This window comes from Nelusetta ayraudi, unplaced genomic scaffold (assembly GCF_046127955.1).
Source record: "Nelusetta ayraudi isolate G7.1 ecotype Tasmania unplaced genomic scaffold, CSIRO-AGI_Nayr_v1 ptg000034l, whole genome shotgun sequence".
Lineage (NCBI taxonomy): Eukaryota > Metazoa > Chordata > Actinopteri > Tetraodontiformes > Monacanthidae > Nelusetta > Nelusetta ayraudi.
In genome coordinates this window covers 3,226,783-3,242,173 of record NW_027466084.1, presented here as the reverse complement: position 1 = coordinate 3,242,173, position 15,391 = coordinate 3,226,783, and the positions used below count along the sequence as shown (strand labels likewise).

At 42.7% G+C, this 15,391-nt stretch overlaps 1 protein-coding gene and 1 long non-coding RNA gene across 2 annotated transcripts; one reads left to right on the top strand and one right to left on the bottom strand.

The window, feature by feature from the left end:
* The first annotated feature begins 1,111 nt into the window (after positions 1-1,111).
* LOC142892502 (uncharacterized) lies at positions 1,112-4,820 on the top strand. The gene is made up of 3 exons (XM_076032718.1): positions 1,112-1,321; positions 1,966-2,785; positions 4,135-4,820. The coding sequence occupies exons 1-3, from the start codon at positions 1,175-1,177 to the stop codon at positions 4,818-4,820; spliced, it is 1,653 nt and encodes a 550-aa protein (XP_075888833.1). The 5' UTR covers positions 1,112-1,174.
* Positions 4,821-11,806: 6,986 nt separating this feature from the next.
* On the bottom strand, positions 11,807-13,923 carry LOC142892181 (uncharacterized). Its single transcript, XR_012927379.1, has 3 exons — positions 13,787-13,923; positions 13,606-13,673; positions 11,807-12,067 (listed from the first exon to the last, which is right to left on the bottom strand). It is a non-coding gene; the product is annotated as an uncharacterized LOC142892181 (long non-coding RNA).
* Between the last annotated feature and the right edge of the window lie 1,468 nt (positions 13,924-15,391).

The window sequence follows — 15,391 nt, the reverse complement described above, 5'->3', positions numbered from 1 at the left end:
TAAACTTGCGCGTACATTTTCTGCTATTGTCTTGAGTTTGGTGTATGTTGACACCAACAGGGTGCAGCTGTAAACGCAAATTATTTGACTTCCTTGTTGGTTCCTTTCAATTGGTGTAATGCGCTACAGATATATGGATTAAAAAAAAATACATATTGGCCACAAATTATGAGGTGCACCTGCACTGTAGCGATTTCCACAGCGCTAATAAAGTTCATCGTAAAGGATTGACAATATCAGCAAAGCCGAAACAGTATAATGTAGCAGCGACAGTAGTTAATTTACTTTAAATGACAGTTGTGAGCTATTGCGTAGTCAGATTTTCAAAATATACGATGTTTCTTCCAGTTTGTTGTTTTGCTTTGTTCTGACTGGGGCAACGCTGCTCCCCCCCACCCCCCACCACCAAACCCACCGCTGTCAATGCTGACATCTGTGTTCACGCGTCATTGGAAATCATTTGTTGTGCGTCACCTCTGGGTCCCGCACACACCTTCTCACCCCACCCCCCCGACCCCAGCCGTGTTCGCCGCTACGGCTTCTGCTCCGCAGCACCATCCTGTGCCACCATGGATCTTTCAGTGGCGGGAGACGCAGGCAGTGGATGCAAGGATGAAAACTGCAGCAGCGCATTCAGCTCCCCAGCGAGTCACTCAGACCACCTCTGCAAGGAGCCCGAACCCCTCTTTGGATTTATTGAATTAGGTGGGTTCAGAAAATATGTTTTTACGTTTTTGTTTTTTTTTGTATTTCTTGCAGGAGGATGAAAGCAGCTCGAGTTTTTATTAAATACATTTTTTTACAGACACAAAAAGATACTGTTTCCCATCCCCTTGCCCTTTACGTGCTATGAGATCAGTGATTGACAGGAAATCTACATTGTCTGTATACAAAAAAATAAGATTGTCATTGTTTATTTTTATTTCCCCCACCTTCATTTGACTGTATATCAAGGACTAATTGGACATTTTTGGAATTACTGAACACAATCCTTCTTTTAGATTCAGAAGCCAAACAAGACATTACAACTCCTTACTAAACATCCACTTCACTGAACTAGCCAAAGAGTACATCATGAAAGCAGAGTTGGGGATTACTTTCTTTCTTATTTTGATGAGAAACCTATTCATATTCCATATTTGCAGTGCTCACGTCTGTGGTTTACATTCTCCTGATGATCTTCGGCCTTTTGGGGAACATGCTAACAATCCTGGTGGTTTGGCTGCGACCCTACATGAGAAGCTCCACGTACCTCTACCTGAGCAGCATGGCTGTTAGCGATATGTTGATACTGCTGCTGCTGCCGCTGGAACTGTACAAGGTACTTGCAAATGCACGAATAGTCCATGTTTGTCCACGCCCTGTCTGTTGTTTCATTCAGTCAAAGGAGTGCAGTCCCAGCAGGATTCACAGGTGACTTTGGACGTGTGAACTGGCTGATGCATTGCTTGCCGGGGTGAAATGCGCTCTAAACCTGCTCTTATTGCCTTCCCTTGAGGGAAATACTCTGCAAAATTAAGTTTTCTTTTGTTACGCCTCAGGCGCTACAGTCTAAATCATATCCTGCTGTAGTGTTCTCAGATCAATCTTCGGTCGTTTCCTTTGCACAGTCGTATTGCAGGTGGAGGCTAAACAAGGATCGTAAAGTCATTTAATGATGGCTTATGCCTAATTGTATGTCCTCCCCATATATTTATAATGTTGTGCTACTGTGGGACTACACTTGAAAAAAATGGTCTTACTTTAGACATGTTGACCAGTGGATTCTTGTCTTTACCAGTTTTTGTACTGGTAAATTATTCTGTGTACTATCATAGTTTGTTGTCATATTCATGGAGTCCATAAACTTAAACATTTATGATTGGTTTATAAATTAGAAATGTAAGCAGAACAACCCAACTCCAGAATCCCAAAACTCTGTTGTCATGAGTATGAAATCAAAATAATACAATCTCTTTCTTTTAGCTGTGGTGGCCCAGCCCATGGCGCTGGGGAGTCCTACCCTGCAAGTTGACAATGTTCCTCTCAGAATGCTGCACCTTTTGCACCATCCTCCACATCACATTCCTTTCCTTGGAGAGGTACCTGGCTGTCTGCTGGCCAATGACGGCCAAGACCCTCGTGACACGGCGGAGGACCAAGACCATCATCGGCTGCCTCTGGCTGGGTGCCGCCGTGAGCGCGGCACCCGTGTGGGTCATGGTTGGAGTGGAGGATGTTGGGATGGAATACTCTGGACTCGGCGGATGGCAGGAGGGCGAAGGGGAAGAAGGATTTTTGATAGAGGGAAGTGGACGGGAAACCTTCCGAGACGGCAGAGCGGAGGAGGGAAACTCCTGGAAAGAAAAGGACGTGAGGGAGTGGACCGATAGCATGAAGGAGTTCAACAACGTTGAGGGCAAAGGGGAGGAAAAACCAGGCGCAGGAGGAAAAGAAGAGTGGAGTGGAGGAGATAAGGGAGACGCCGGAGAAGGAAGGACGGTGGAAGTTGAGGGTGAGCGGCAAAACAAGTTGAAAGAAGATGAAGGGGGAGGAGAAGGTGGAGGGGGCTTTGACTACATGGACGGCGAACACAGAGGAGACTGTGACGCAGGAGAGTGTCGATGGACAAACTACGCCATCACCTCGGGCCTGCTGTCGGCCATGCTCATACTCTCCAACATGTACTTCCTGGTGCCCGTCTGCATCCTGGGCCTGGTCTACAGCCTCATCGGACGGACGCTGTGGTATCGTCCGCATAGCAGCCGCAGGGACCGCAGTCACAGGCACACCGTCAAAATGCTGGGTGAGAAACGTTCACACACGTCAACACCCATTCTTCCAATTCATTAATTTGTTCGGCTCGTCCGGTGGCCCGGAGGGGTCGTTGGTTCAAATCCCGACTTTGACTGTCCGCACGTGGACACGTCCTTGGACAAGACACTGAACCTTATATGGCCTTGCATGTGTGCGCGGATAGCAGTACTTCAGTGAAGTGCTCCTCCGTCCTCATACACACCCGTTAACGTTCGCGATCGATCGATTTTTAATGCAAGTTGTACTTTATTTATTTATTTATTTTTTTTCATTTTGCCACATTACACTGCAATATTTGGTTGTGGTCCAGGAAATGGTTCGAGGCAGTCACAAGTGACTCATATCAGTAGCTTACGAAACCAAACATGTCAGCTCTGGTGAAGATTTAAAGCTTTGACGTTAGCATTGTTGAAAACAGAAAACATACTACTGAGTGGACCAAGAATGAGCTCTTTGTTCAAGAAAGGCTGACAAGGAAATATTGCGTCATTATGACGTCGATGACTGTCTATTGTTGTGGAAAAAATACTAAAGATCAACGAGGAGATGCGAAGGTCTTTTGGATCTTTATTACTGAGCTCAGGGCAAGCACACACACACACACACACACACACACACACACACACACACACACACACACAGCAAGTGTCTGCATGGTCTTGCAAAGAAGGAACAAACTTGTACATCTTATATAGGTTGAACCGTTTACAGAAGTGGCGCTAGAGGGGTATCTGCATCCTCTGGCCACCCAGACACCCGTGGACAGGTCAACAGAACCTTCGTTGCCCTTTAGCCACGGACGACAAAATGGACGTTTGTGATTACATAAACACGTATGATGTACATATAAGGCGGCATGAACGGTAACAGGACAAAGAGTTCATGCAGAGTGCACGCTCACTTCCCCAGGTCAACTGAGAGGGCAAGAAGTCGAAAGTTGAACAGAAACCAGACAGATATGAAAAACGCTACTAGACAAGATATGAAAAAACACTCCAAAAGCACGTGCAGAGAAGTCACAAGGCAGGCTTAAGGCCTTTAGGCACAATTTTCCATTACACTATGACGTTTAATGAGTCTATGGGGATGTGTGTGTGTGTGTGTGTGTGTGTGTGTGTGTGTGTGTGTGTGTGTGTGTGTGTGATTTTTAATTCACTTTTTCAAAATGTCTTGGACAATCACAAGAGCCCAAGTAGACGAGAGAAATCGCATAAAAAAAAATAAAAATAAAAAAAATTGTTGAAAGTTGAAATATCCCTTCAGTAAATCTGAGGTTTCTCTCCCCGTTCCTCACAACAATCCCCGCTTCTTCTTCTCCTCCTCCTCCTCCTTCTCCAGGAGTGATCGTCCTGGCATTCGTCCTGTGCTGGCTGCCCTTCCACGTGGGTCGCACCATTTTCACCCTTTACCATGGCGCTCACGAACAGGCCGTGTTCACAGACATTGACTCGCACTTGGACAGCAACGCTTCGTCTGGCGGAGGCAGCGGCGGCGGCGGCCACGCTTCAGTCCCAGCCGTGGACTTCACATGCTTCAAGCACCCCGCAGACACCGAAAAGACTTTACGCACTCGCGCGGGGGGCGGTGATAAGTTGGCTGACGGGGATCGAGATGCGCGAAATGATACGCACGCCGACACGGACGCAAACCCCGCTCGTGACAGCGCGAGGGTCAGAGCAACACCCACCGCGTCCGGAAGAGCGGCAAGTAGCCCCCGCCGCGCGCCCCCCACCGCGAGCCCCGTCCCAGACGACGTGGTGTCGTCGGACCACCTGCACGACGTGCTCAACGAGACCCAGCCCGACAACGCGTACACGCAGTTCTACTACTTCCTCGTCCAGTATTTCAACCTGGTGTCGTCGGTGTTCTTCTACCTCAGCGCCGCCGTCAACCCGCTGCTCTACAACCTCATGTCCGTGCGCTACAAACACGCCGTGCACAGCCTCATACGCGCACACTCGCACGTGCAGTCGAACCGCCGGCACACATTCACAGCGGCGGGGCAGTCCACCACGGCGGTGTGAGTGGGGGGGGACGGGCCCGCGCTCCCTGGGCTCGCGTGGGCGACTGACTTCCTACTTTGTTGACTGCTGCAAACAAAGTCGGTTTGAGTTGTGTGGGAACAAGTAGTGCAATCGATGGAGGTAAGAATTTCAAAGGGCTTTAGGTGTCGGTCTGTAAATATTTTTGGTGATAGGACAAAAGAAGGGCGACACGGGCGGCGCAGTGGTTAACGCTGGTCGTGGGTTCGATTCCGGGCCTGGGACCTTTCTGTGTGGAGTTTGCATGTTCTCCCTGTGTCTGCGTGGGTTCTCTCCGGGTTCCCCGACTTCCTCCAACAGTCCAAAGACATGCATGTGAGGTCAATTGAACGTTCTAAAATTGTCCGTAGGTGTGCATGGTTGTTTGTCTCTATGTGGCCCTGCGATGACCTGGCGACTTGTCCAGGGTGTCACCCTGCCTTCTCCCTAAGACAGCTGGGTGAGGCTCCAGCAGACCCCCAGGACCCTGGATAGGAATAAGCGGGTATAGAAGATGGATGGATGGATGGATGGATGGACAAAAGAATTTTTTTGTCCTAGCAAAAAAAAAACGATATCCCAAAAAACGATATCCTATACATCAAGAGTGTCAAACTCAAATACACAGTGGGGCCAAAATGTAAAATTTGGACAAAGTTGCGGGCCAACATTGATATTTATTGAAAGAAATCTTCCTCCAGATATAACAGTGAACCTTTTCATATGGACGAGTTCTGCTTCACCCTGATTATGGAACAAGCAAAGCTTACTATACAATACACACTTCATACTGCACACATGCAAAATTAAATTCCAATTTAAAAATACTCATCAGAATAAACAAAATGTAAATAAAAAAAATTGTCTGTCTGCCTCTTTTTTTTTATTTGCAGCCTTCTGATTTAAATTTCTTGGTTCTTTCGTTTTAAGAAGACGCCGGAGTTGACATGGTCGCATAGTGTTGTTAGCTAGCACCTCTTTGCAGGTGGCAGCAGAGCAGGACCAACAGACGAAAAGCCAAATTTTAAATTAAATAATCAGGGTAAGGGGGCAGAGCACTTCTGCTGTAATAATAGATTTATTTTGTATTGTATTGCCAAATATAATAATTACGAGTTTGACACATCTACGCTCCATGGATTCTCAAGCCGTGGTGTCACATTAAGGGTAATATGAGGTCTATTAATTAAGGGTGGACTAAATGACGTCAGTTGCGGCTGCTTAAGCTTTGTAATCCGGCCCGCCAAACTTGAAGAAACTGTATTAATAGTCATAAGTCATAAGTCACAAGTAGCTGTATTTTATACATTTTTTCAGTGTTTTAAGAGTCGGTTCAAGAAAGAGAGTGGGGCTCCAAAGACACATTTTGTTGTAACTTTGCTTTTGTTAATTTTACATTGAGCACGTTTTTTTTTTTTTTAATATACATCCCATATTTATATTTTCTTGTGAGATGGGTCACCAAAACACTCCATCTCCCTCTGTTACATTTTAGAAGTTGCTCTGCCAGTTGTTCCCAGGCTTAAAAGTGAAGGGGATGAGGAAGCATCTGAAAGCATATTTTCTAGACTTAACTGATGCTGTATCCTGTCTTGTGTGTTTTTGCTTTTGTTGTGTTTAGTTTTAGCCATTTTTTTAAATCAATGGATGGATTTTTTTTTCTTTCTTTTTGAAAGAGCACAACCAAAAATTCACAATTTTCAGGCCATAACAGCCTTTTTTTTTTTTTTGAGTACTAAAACTCCATATTCTCATTGTGGTTGAATGAGAACTGGATGTAATACATGTTTCCAGACAGTAGGTGGGGCAATGGACTCAAAGATTCAGGGATGCAGGGACGCGTATGTCGATATATATTTTTTTTGTTGTTTGTTTTTCTTTAATAGAAATTGTAACAAACGCGGACACAACTAAAATTCCTCTTTAATGTTTCCATTTTATTTTCTGGAAAAGCAAACGCATCAGTAAAAGACAAAATAAAAAAAGACCTAACACATTTGTTTAAATCAAGTGACATGAAGGCATTTTGCACAAAAGAAACATTTGTCGCATCGTGTCAGACCATGAGTCTAAAAAAAAAAAAAGTCATAGAAATGTCAAATTGATAAAATTGCAAAAGCAAAACACTGAGATTACGCTCATAGTTGATATATTAACATAATAATACAATGTGGTAATAATATTATCAATAATATCACATTTCTGATCATATCAATGATTTTAACTTGTGATCGTGAGGTTTTTGACAATGAGTCCTTCAAGGCTGCTCATCTCAAGTATTTAAATGGATTTCGTCACATAACCAACAAGACAGCAGTAAAGTAACAGGTGTTCCTTTGAATTGAATTGTCTAAGCTCAGTGTCTGCACTGGTCTGCAACAAAGCTACAGTTCTCACTCCGAAAGACTCAGAGCCATGTGGATTCCCCAAAGTGTTTGCTATCAGTGTTTCTCATTAAGGCGTTGGTGGCTAAAATAATCCGGTTGTAGCACCCGGAGAAGGTAAAACAAAAAACAAAACAAACCAATCACCTCGGTAAAAAAAAAAAAAAAAAGCTGAGCAAATAGTAAGCTTAGCTTTGTTAGGCATCCTGATTCTCCTCTCGCTGTTGTTACAGCTGGACGTGCACCCACGAATCCAATCAGTGCTATCGTGCGGCATCCTTCCATTCTCCACCAGAACCTCGCCGAATTTGACATAAATATGCTCTTTAGATTTTTGATATTCGTCAGAATTGATCGCGTGTAACAAGCTTTAAAAAATGTTTGAAGTACTACGTTATTTATTATAAAGCACACATTTGGTCTTCAGCCACCAGTCGTGACGGGAATACAGCGCAAGGAATAAAATAGGAGGGGTTTTTGACAGATGTTGCAAGTGGAATCACATTCATCACATTCTCTGTTCATTCATCTTGTTAATGTACGTTAGACTCTTACGTTGAGTTTAAATGTCCTCTCTCCACTCTGTGTGTTCATTACCTGGTTTAATATGTAAACACAGTTGTTGTTGTTGTTGTTGTTGTTGTATTTAATTAATCCTATGCAGATACAGGCTATGAGAATCACGTAGCCTGTATCTGCATAAGTTAAATTAAAAAAAAAAAAAAAAGCAAGCCAAAAAACAACAACGGTGTTTATATATTGTTTTAACTTAATGATTTTCTTTTTTATTATTATTATTATTATTTTTTTTTACTGTTGAAATATCACCCCAATTTGTCTCAACAATGTCCAGCTGTGGTTGAAAAGAGAAATGTGTCTAATTACAAGTCACTTTTCTGCCCTCTCTCTCTTTCCATGGTGTAAAAACCAATACTCAGGACAGCTACTGAGCGCAAGCAGGCATTTGTTTCCTGGAAGTGATCCCCAGCCATGATATGAGAGAAGTGCACACATCTCACTCTTGACACAACTTAAATAAACACAACAACAACAACAACAACAACAAAAAATGGAGTCGATTGAACATGTACAAGGGGTCCATGTCTTTTCGTCCTCCATCCCTTTCAGACGCTTTCAAACCACGAGAGCACCGTCCCGCACGGAGCCATTCTGAAATGGATCTGCTCGCATGACTCCAGTTAAAGTGCCCTCCTGCTACACACTGTGTAAGACGTGCGTGCAACGAGCGCCGGCAAGCAAAGAGTTTGGTTGGACAAACGATTGATTGGTCTAATTATGAGAAGTAGGAAGGCTTCCAGCAGCTTGCATTCGCTAAAATGCTTCCAAACAGCAGAAATGTAACATCGTAGTCAAGTGAATACACACAAGAGCGCTTCAATGCTCGGCCGAACTTTAACAACGCAGTTACGCAATTGCATAAGACTGCAGCTCTCGTAATGACCAAGTGAGAGAGGCCAAAACTGGAATCATTTGGGTTATTTATTATTTTTGAAAAGGTTACGTGTGTAATATTTGGAGATTTTAAAGAAGAAACAGCAACATCAGGTGGTTGCAGCGTCTTTCACTCTCCTCCCTCCCTCTCCCGAGCTTGCCAGTGAACTTCGGTGGCTTGCGAGCACAAACCTGGATACCTCGTCCACCTTCTTCTATGTTGGTATTTTTTTTTTTTTGAAGACGCAAACGTTCACCCTAATTACACTCTAATCAGGCAGCTGGATTGTCCACACCAGGCTCCATTAGAAATATGGTGGTGCAAGATGGCAGCTAACTGGCAGCAAGACCCTCATTGACCTATGTATATCCTTATGTAAAAATAAGAACTGTTCTATTGGTAGGAAAGGCAAATTACTTTTACTGTACTGTGTACATTTTTATTAATGTGTTTATGGGTCGTATGTCAGCCTTTTGCCAACATAAAAATCATAAATCAAGCCAAATATTACACACTGGACCTTTAACTCTGCAGGTTTAATAACTCGAAACACAACAGGAAGTTGATTCACTGCTATCCCTGTGACCACCTGTGAGCAACTAACGTGGCTGCAGTGAACACATTACATGCAGTGAAACTGCTTGTAGTTTGCGGTTCACCTGAAACATTGAAATGTACCTTTTCTAGACCAACTGGCTCTTTCAAATTAATAACAGGAAGACAAGCAATTGTGTTCCATTTCTTCTGATGCCTAACCCACAAGCAACGACTGCATTTTAGTGACAAAAGCGGGCTTCTCCTTTAAAATGAAGAGTAAACATTTCACCAAATTCATAAAAAAAAAAAAAAAGAAGAAACAACAACGACAAACCCCAGCGCATTTGAAATGCGCAGCTAAGACACAGCTCCACTTGTGAATTTCATTTGTTGTCCTGCTTTTGATGTGACAGGATACAAATCGCTATATGCTAGATTCACAATGCTCCTGATATTTTCATGTAGATGGGGAAAAGGACGATCAAATAGAAAGCATAGAAAGCTGCAGCACCTACCTCTGGATATGGCCAAAGTCCACTTACTTTTCACAGAATCGAAAATCTTGTTTTCAATGCATTTTATATTTGACTTTTGATACGTTTTGAAAACAAAATGTAGAAATTGACTTTTTTTTGTCTTGTGTTTACTCGCCTCTTCTCCCTTTGAAAACTAATGACTGTGCCGTACTGGACAAGCACTGAGCGATCAGGGTAGAATTTGGATTTTTTTGGCCTTGTTGGCAACGTAATAAGGCAAAAAAGGGGGCGCGAGATATTCCGTTCTTCACTGTCCTGCCCTGCGGGAAGGTTTGTTTTTCACCGGCGCCCCTCTGACACGGCGCTCTGTGGGGGTTTTAACGGCTCATTGTTGCTGCATTAAACATCAGCGTCCGTGTGGAGTCGCTCAAAATCTCCAAAAAGTTACCTTGCACAAGAATCATGGCTTCTCATTACAGACAGAGAAAGAAGAAAGTCAGCAACAAATCTGCTTGAACGGTCCACCCATCCGTTTACATTACTGCACTCAGGGTTGCAGGGTGCCTGAGTAATATTTTTTCAATTAATTACGTTCATATTCAGGACGTACTTTCTGCGTGATTCACCCTGCGCTGTTTTTGATTCGCGGAGAGAAGCACAAACAGACGCACCTTTATTTTCCCCTCCAACCTAATGTGTCTTTGTGGGTTCCACAGGCTCAATTTTAACTTCATTACACACATCGATGCCGAGAAATAGCATCCTGAATGCTTTACATTTCCTTGCAAGTAATTGCCGTTCACTTCCTGTTTGCGGAGGGGAAATAAATAGCGCCGGGCATCACGGCTGGCCTGGGCGCAAAAAAAAAGAAAGAAAGAAAGATAAATGCTAATGCTGGTCTCATTAGGCAAACACACCAGCGGAGGAAGCAGAAACCGCGCTGGTGAACTTGGGCTTTGGCCTGTTGGCTTGTTTGTAGTGGAAAATTTCACTGTCTCCCTTTTGTCGCAAGAATGGGATCTGATGAAGGGGAGGTGGAAGGGACACCGGCCTGGTCAGGCAGACAAAGGACGACTTGAGCCGCGGTGAAGAATTTGTAAGAGCGGTGATCAAATGGCCTCTTGTAGCAGCGGAACTCTGGATCCCCATTGTTCCTGTGAGGTCAATAACAGCTCGTCGGTCACAGTGACCTTCTCCAGAATTCAAGGTTGCATCAGCGCCGCTTTATAATGTAACTTTTTTATTTTTTTAATACAGTGATTTGATACAGGTTATAATCCAAGTCAGTGCTTTCCGACCACTGTGTGCTGCGGCACAGTGGTGACAGATAATGTCAGGCGCTGGGAAAAAAAAAAAAAAAAAAAAAAATCGAATTTCACTTATTTGGTCTAAAAAGAAATTATTCATAATCAAAATGCTCTCAACTGTTACTTTGTCTTTTTTAAACTAAAGTAATTAGTAATTGATTGCTTCTGAAACAAAGTAGTCAAAGAAGTAATTAGATTACTTTTTAAGGAGTAATCAGTAATCAGTAGTTGGTGGAAATTGCTTTCCAAGTTAAAACAAGTATAGAAATATAAGATATAAGAAATATAAAATATATAAGAAGAGCATATATATGTAATATATGTATAAGCATGATAAAAAATGGAAAAAGGGGCTTTGTGAGCATTTAGCATTTAAACAGGTTTCTGGGTTTCACACTGAGTGAGTATAAAGACAGTAAAGAGACTGACTATATTGTCACGATTAGGCTAAAAAGTGTCATTATATGATATTTTTGGTTAGTGGGGTGCCATTGGATTTTTTTCAATGTAATAAAAATGCGCCGTGGCTCGATAAAGGTCGGAAAACGCTGAGCTAAGTTACTGTCAGCGGGCCAGAACAAGAACTGAGAAATGAGATACGTAGGCCATATGCATTGAGGATGTGTATGTGTGCGTGTGTGCGTGTGTGTGAGAGAGAGAGAGAGAGATGCAGACTCAGACGTAGGATCCCCACAGATCATTGTGTGATCAAACAGGACTTTAGCAGAAAAAAAACTCCACAAGATTTAACCATGATATTAAAGCAGTCAACGAGAATACAGGTGCATACAGGTAAGCCAAATATGCAACACGCATGAGTTGACGCTTGCCAGTCTTCTGATTGTCATTGGCTATAGTGGGACTTCCATCAGAGGCAGCCCAACACAAATCCAATATGTAAATCAAGGGGGAAAAGCCAGAAATCGACCTGAGGGATCCAACAGTTTGTTGGTGTTTCTCGTCAGGTGTGTCGCCTCCCTTCCCGCTCCCTGATGAGAGGACGGACAGCTGGAGCGATGGCCCTTATTTTGCTTGGCCCAAACGGCTCCCTCGGCGCCAAGCTGGAGCGAAGGCCGTAGCTTCATCACCGTCACTGAAAAATGCATAAGCGGAGACAACGAGAGAGGATGAACGCAAATGTCAGGTGACACAAAGGTCAAATTAACATGTTTGGGGAATATGTTAATTGTATAGAGGATTTTCTAATCCAGATATTTGTACTGTATGTCTCTGTCTTTGCCGAATAGATGTAAGAGGAATGAATGAGTAGACGTTCATTGATTATTCGTCACCACTTCTCCGTCTTTGCTCAGGGTCACGAGGCGGCTGCAACCTTTTCCCCAGTTTGTCTTGGGCCGACGGCAGCGTTGCATCGTGGTCGCAAGTCTATCACACTTCACACTCACTCTCGCACGGACAATTTACAGTAGCCAATTAACTTAACGAGCCTGTCTGTGGAATCAGGGGGGGCTTCTCCCGACCTCCTCCTGCGGCACTCAAAAACGGCGGATGAATAATCCAGAGGAGCCTTCACTGCAGCGGAGAAACGTTTAAACGACAAAATTTGTGCTCTTGTTTGTTGAAGTTGTGTTTAAATAAGAGTATTTTATTTTAAACCATAAAGTGGGCAACAACCTTTTTTTTTTTTTTGCTCTTCTCTGCTGAGGCAACTGAGCACAAGAGGAAGGCAGTTTGCACCATATCACCGGCAACAAATGGCATCATCATCATTTCACCTTGCGAGATGAAGGGAAACTAAGAGAGAGACTCACACGCCTCATACCGGCCTGTTATTGGGTTTTTGGTTGTTTTTTTTTTAGAGTTTGAATGGGAAACATGGATTCTGTTATAATATGTAGTCTTGATGATTTAAGACAATAAATCAAACAGTCGCTAATCCTGGAAAATTTGTACTGACAGCAATGAACAATGAAACAGAGCAAGGTTTTTAACACCTTTTAGCACTTGGCATTTGGAACCCTCTCATATCATATCATATTTTACGAAACCCGTTGCACCTGGTAAAGGACCAGCAACATGAGCCTTTTTCAAACATTCGTCACTGGACGAATGACAGACTGTATTTTGTCGCTGCTTTCTATATTCAGGATGGTGCTAGTGTCTGGCAAAAAGGTGCTAGTGTCTGCTTACATTTTGCTAGTGCCTGGCAAAATGTAAGCAATGTAAACACATTGCTTACATTTAACTGCCACGCATTTCACTGGCTTGTACAATTCTTGATGTGTAATGGAGTAATTATAGCAATAATGAGCATAATACATGACCTTTTCTAGCAGTTTGCTTTTCGGCGTGGAGACGGAGCACAATGTACCATTTCAACTACAAAAAGTTATTCACGTCCGTATTAAAATACATTCCATTCATAGACCGACTCAGTTCGCTTGTCACAACCTGCAGCGAGATTAATCTCTGACTTTCCATAGTTAATCGCGATTAATCACATTTTGATTTGCATTTGCATGATTTATGTTCATATTTATGTAAATTCTTATTGGAGCGTGTAATTGGGAACCAAATAAACGCAAAGAAAGGATATATATACATCCACCCACATATGAGAAAGCAAAGCGTGAAAAACTTTTACCACTTACACATGAAACTGGTACTTACTCGATTGCGTCTGCCAAGCTAGCTACATGTGGAAGTCAGAGCAAGTCTTTGTGGATGAGGTGCTTGTTCTAATGAGGCATATTTGCATAGAAGAGGGTGTCAAAAAAAAATCAATTAAAATATATTCAAATGGGTCTGGTGAAGCTACCTGCGCCTCATCACATTCTCCACCACTTTTCACCATTCCATGGGCTCTAAGGATTGGACGTTTGGCTATGTGTGGCCATTTGCACTAGTTTTCTGCTGCAAAAGCCTTGCAATCACTTTGTGCATCTGGTCCTATTAGTCAAAGTGTATCTTGGTCCACCGTCTGAAGACAGGGGGGGGATTAAAAAGCCTTTACTGTCGGAATACGTCATGTTTTCAAAAAAACAATAAAACAACGTGTACAGTAATAAACAGTTCTAAGGAAAGATACCAGTCAAGTGTTCAGTCCAGACAACAGAGAAACTGCATGTCCTAAGATTTGCTGGAAGATGGTTTCACAATTATCCACATAAAAAAACAAACAAAGACAGTCCCTCTGGGTCCTGAATTCAAAAACTTTTTTTTTTTTTTTAAATTGTTTAAATATGGATCAAGTCCATTTTTTTTTTATACTGAATGTTGTTCTTGTTACTCTCTTTTATTTGAAAAAAAAGGACAAATAAATTGATTCATATAACTGTGAGAACAGAGTCCAGCCCGTTTCGTTCCATATCTGGCACAATTGCACTAATTAACAATTCAACACTGACAATCCATCTGGTGTCTTTGCATCAGCGATTTGTTTTAGGACCCGATGGACAGATAATATTGACTTTTAATGCAGCTGGAAAGACAACAAAAATATCACAAAGGCAGAAGAACCAGTTTAACATGCTCATTGGTCATTGGTATTTGTGCAAGCCAGCTTCAAAGAGTCTATACACATTACATTCTATACAAATATACACATAATACACAATAAAATAGATATCAAAATCGACATATTTCCATAACTCACACATGCTCAGACAGAGTGTTACAGCTTATTGTGCATTTACCTTACCTCGTGACGTGAGATATGAGACACCTGTATGAGCATGTCTGAGCTCCTCTTGAGTGTTTTAAAGCATCTAATCTTTCTGTAATCACAGACTAAAATGGGGTCACACTCACTTTAATTATTCATTTCTCATGCCTTGCATAACAGAATGTTGCTCATCTTTGATTCTCAATAGTTCTTGATTGACAAAAGAGAGTAATTGTGGGTAGCGATTTTTTTTTTTTTTTGTGAAGATACAGAAATTGCATAAAGTGAGATGGAATTTGAGTGTAATAGTCTCTAATGGGTGGTTCTCTGTGTTAATCAATCAATCAATCACAGCGTTTCAATGCGATCATAGAGAAAACCAACTGACCTCTCCAGAGCAATGGTGGCCAGGAAAAATTCGACATTGGGAAGAAACCTCGAGCAGACCCCCTGACTCTGGACAACGACCAACAGCTTTGAAAAGGAAATACAAAAAATAAAGAGATACAGAGATTCAGAGTGGTGGCATAATTTCTGTCATGCTCCTATGACTAAACGCACAGTTTCACACCTTCGTCCTGGCGTGTCATGTGCCCGCTAGCACGTCATCAAATTGGGCTTTTTAAAGAAATTTCTGTCGCTCAACTGCCGCTGTGACGTCTTTCTGGAGTGGTCAAGCATCAAGAGAGACAATAACCAATTCGTATTGTAGCGGTCAGTTGGACTTCATTCTCTTGTGTTCTGTTCTGCTCTGTGTTTACTCGACATTAATGGAGTTGGTGAGTGTTGTCT

Coding starts and splice junctions, on each gene's coding strand:
- LOC142892502 (XM_076032718.1), top strand. CDS start 1,175: ATGATCTTCGGCCTTTTGGGGAACATGCTAACAATCCTGGTGGTTTGG. Junction 1,322..1,965: donor TGCCGCTGGAACTGTACAAG/GTACTTGCAAAT, acceptor TCTTTCTTTTAG/CTGTGGTGGCCCAGCCCATG. Junction 2,786..4,134: donor GCACACCGTCAAAATGCTGG/GTGAGAAACGTT, acceptor CTCCTTCTCCAG/GAGTGATCGTCCTGGCATTC.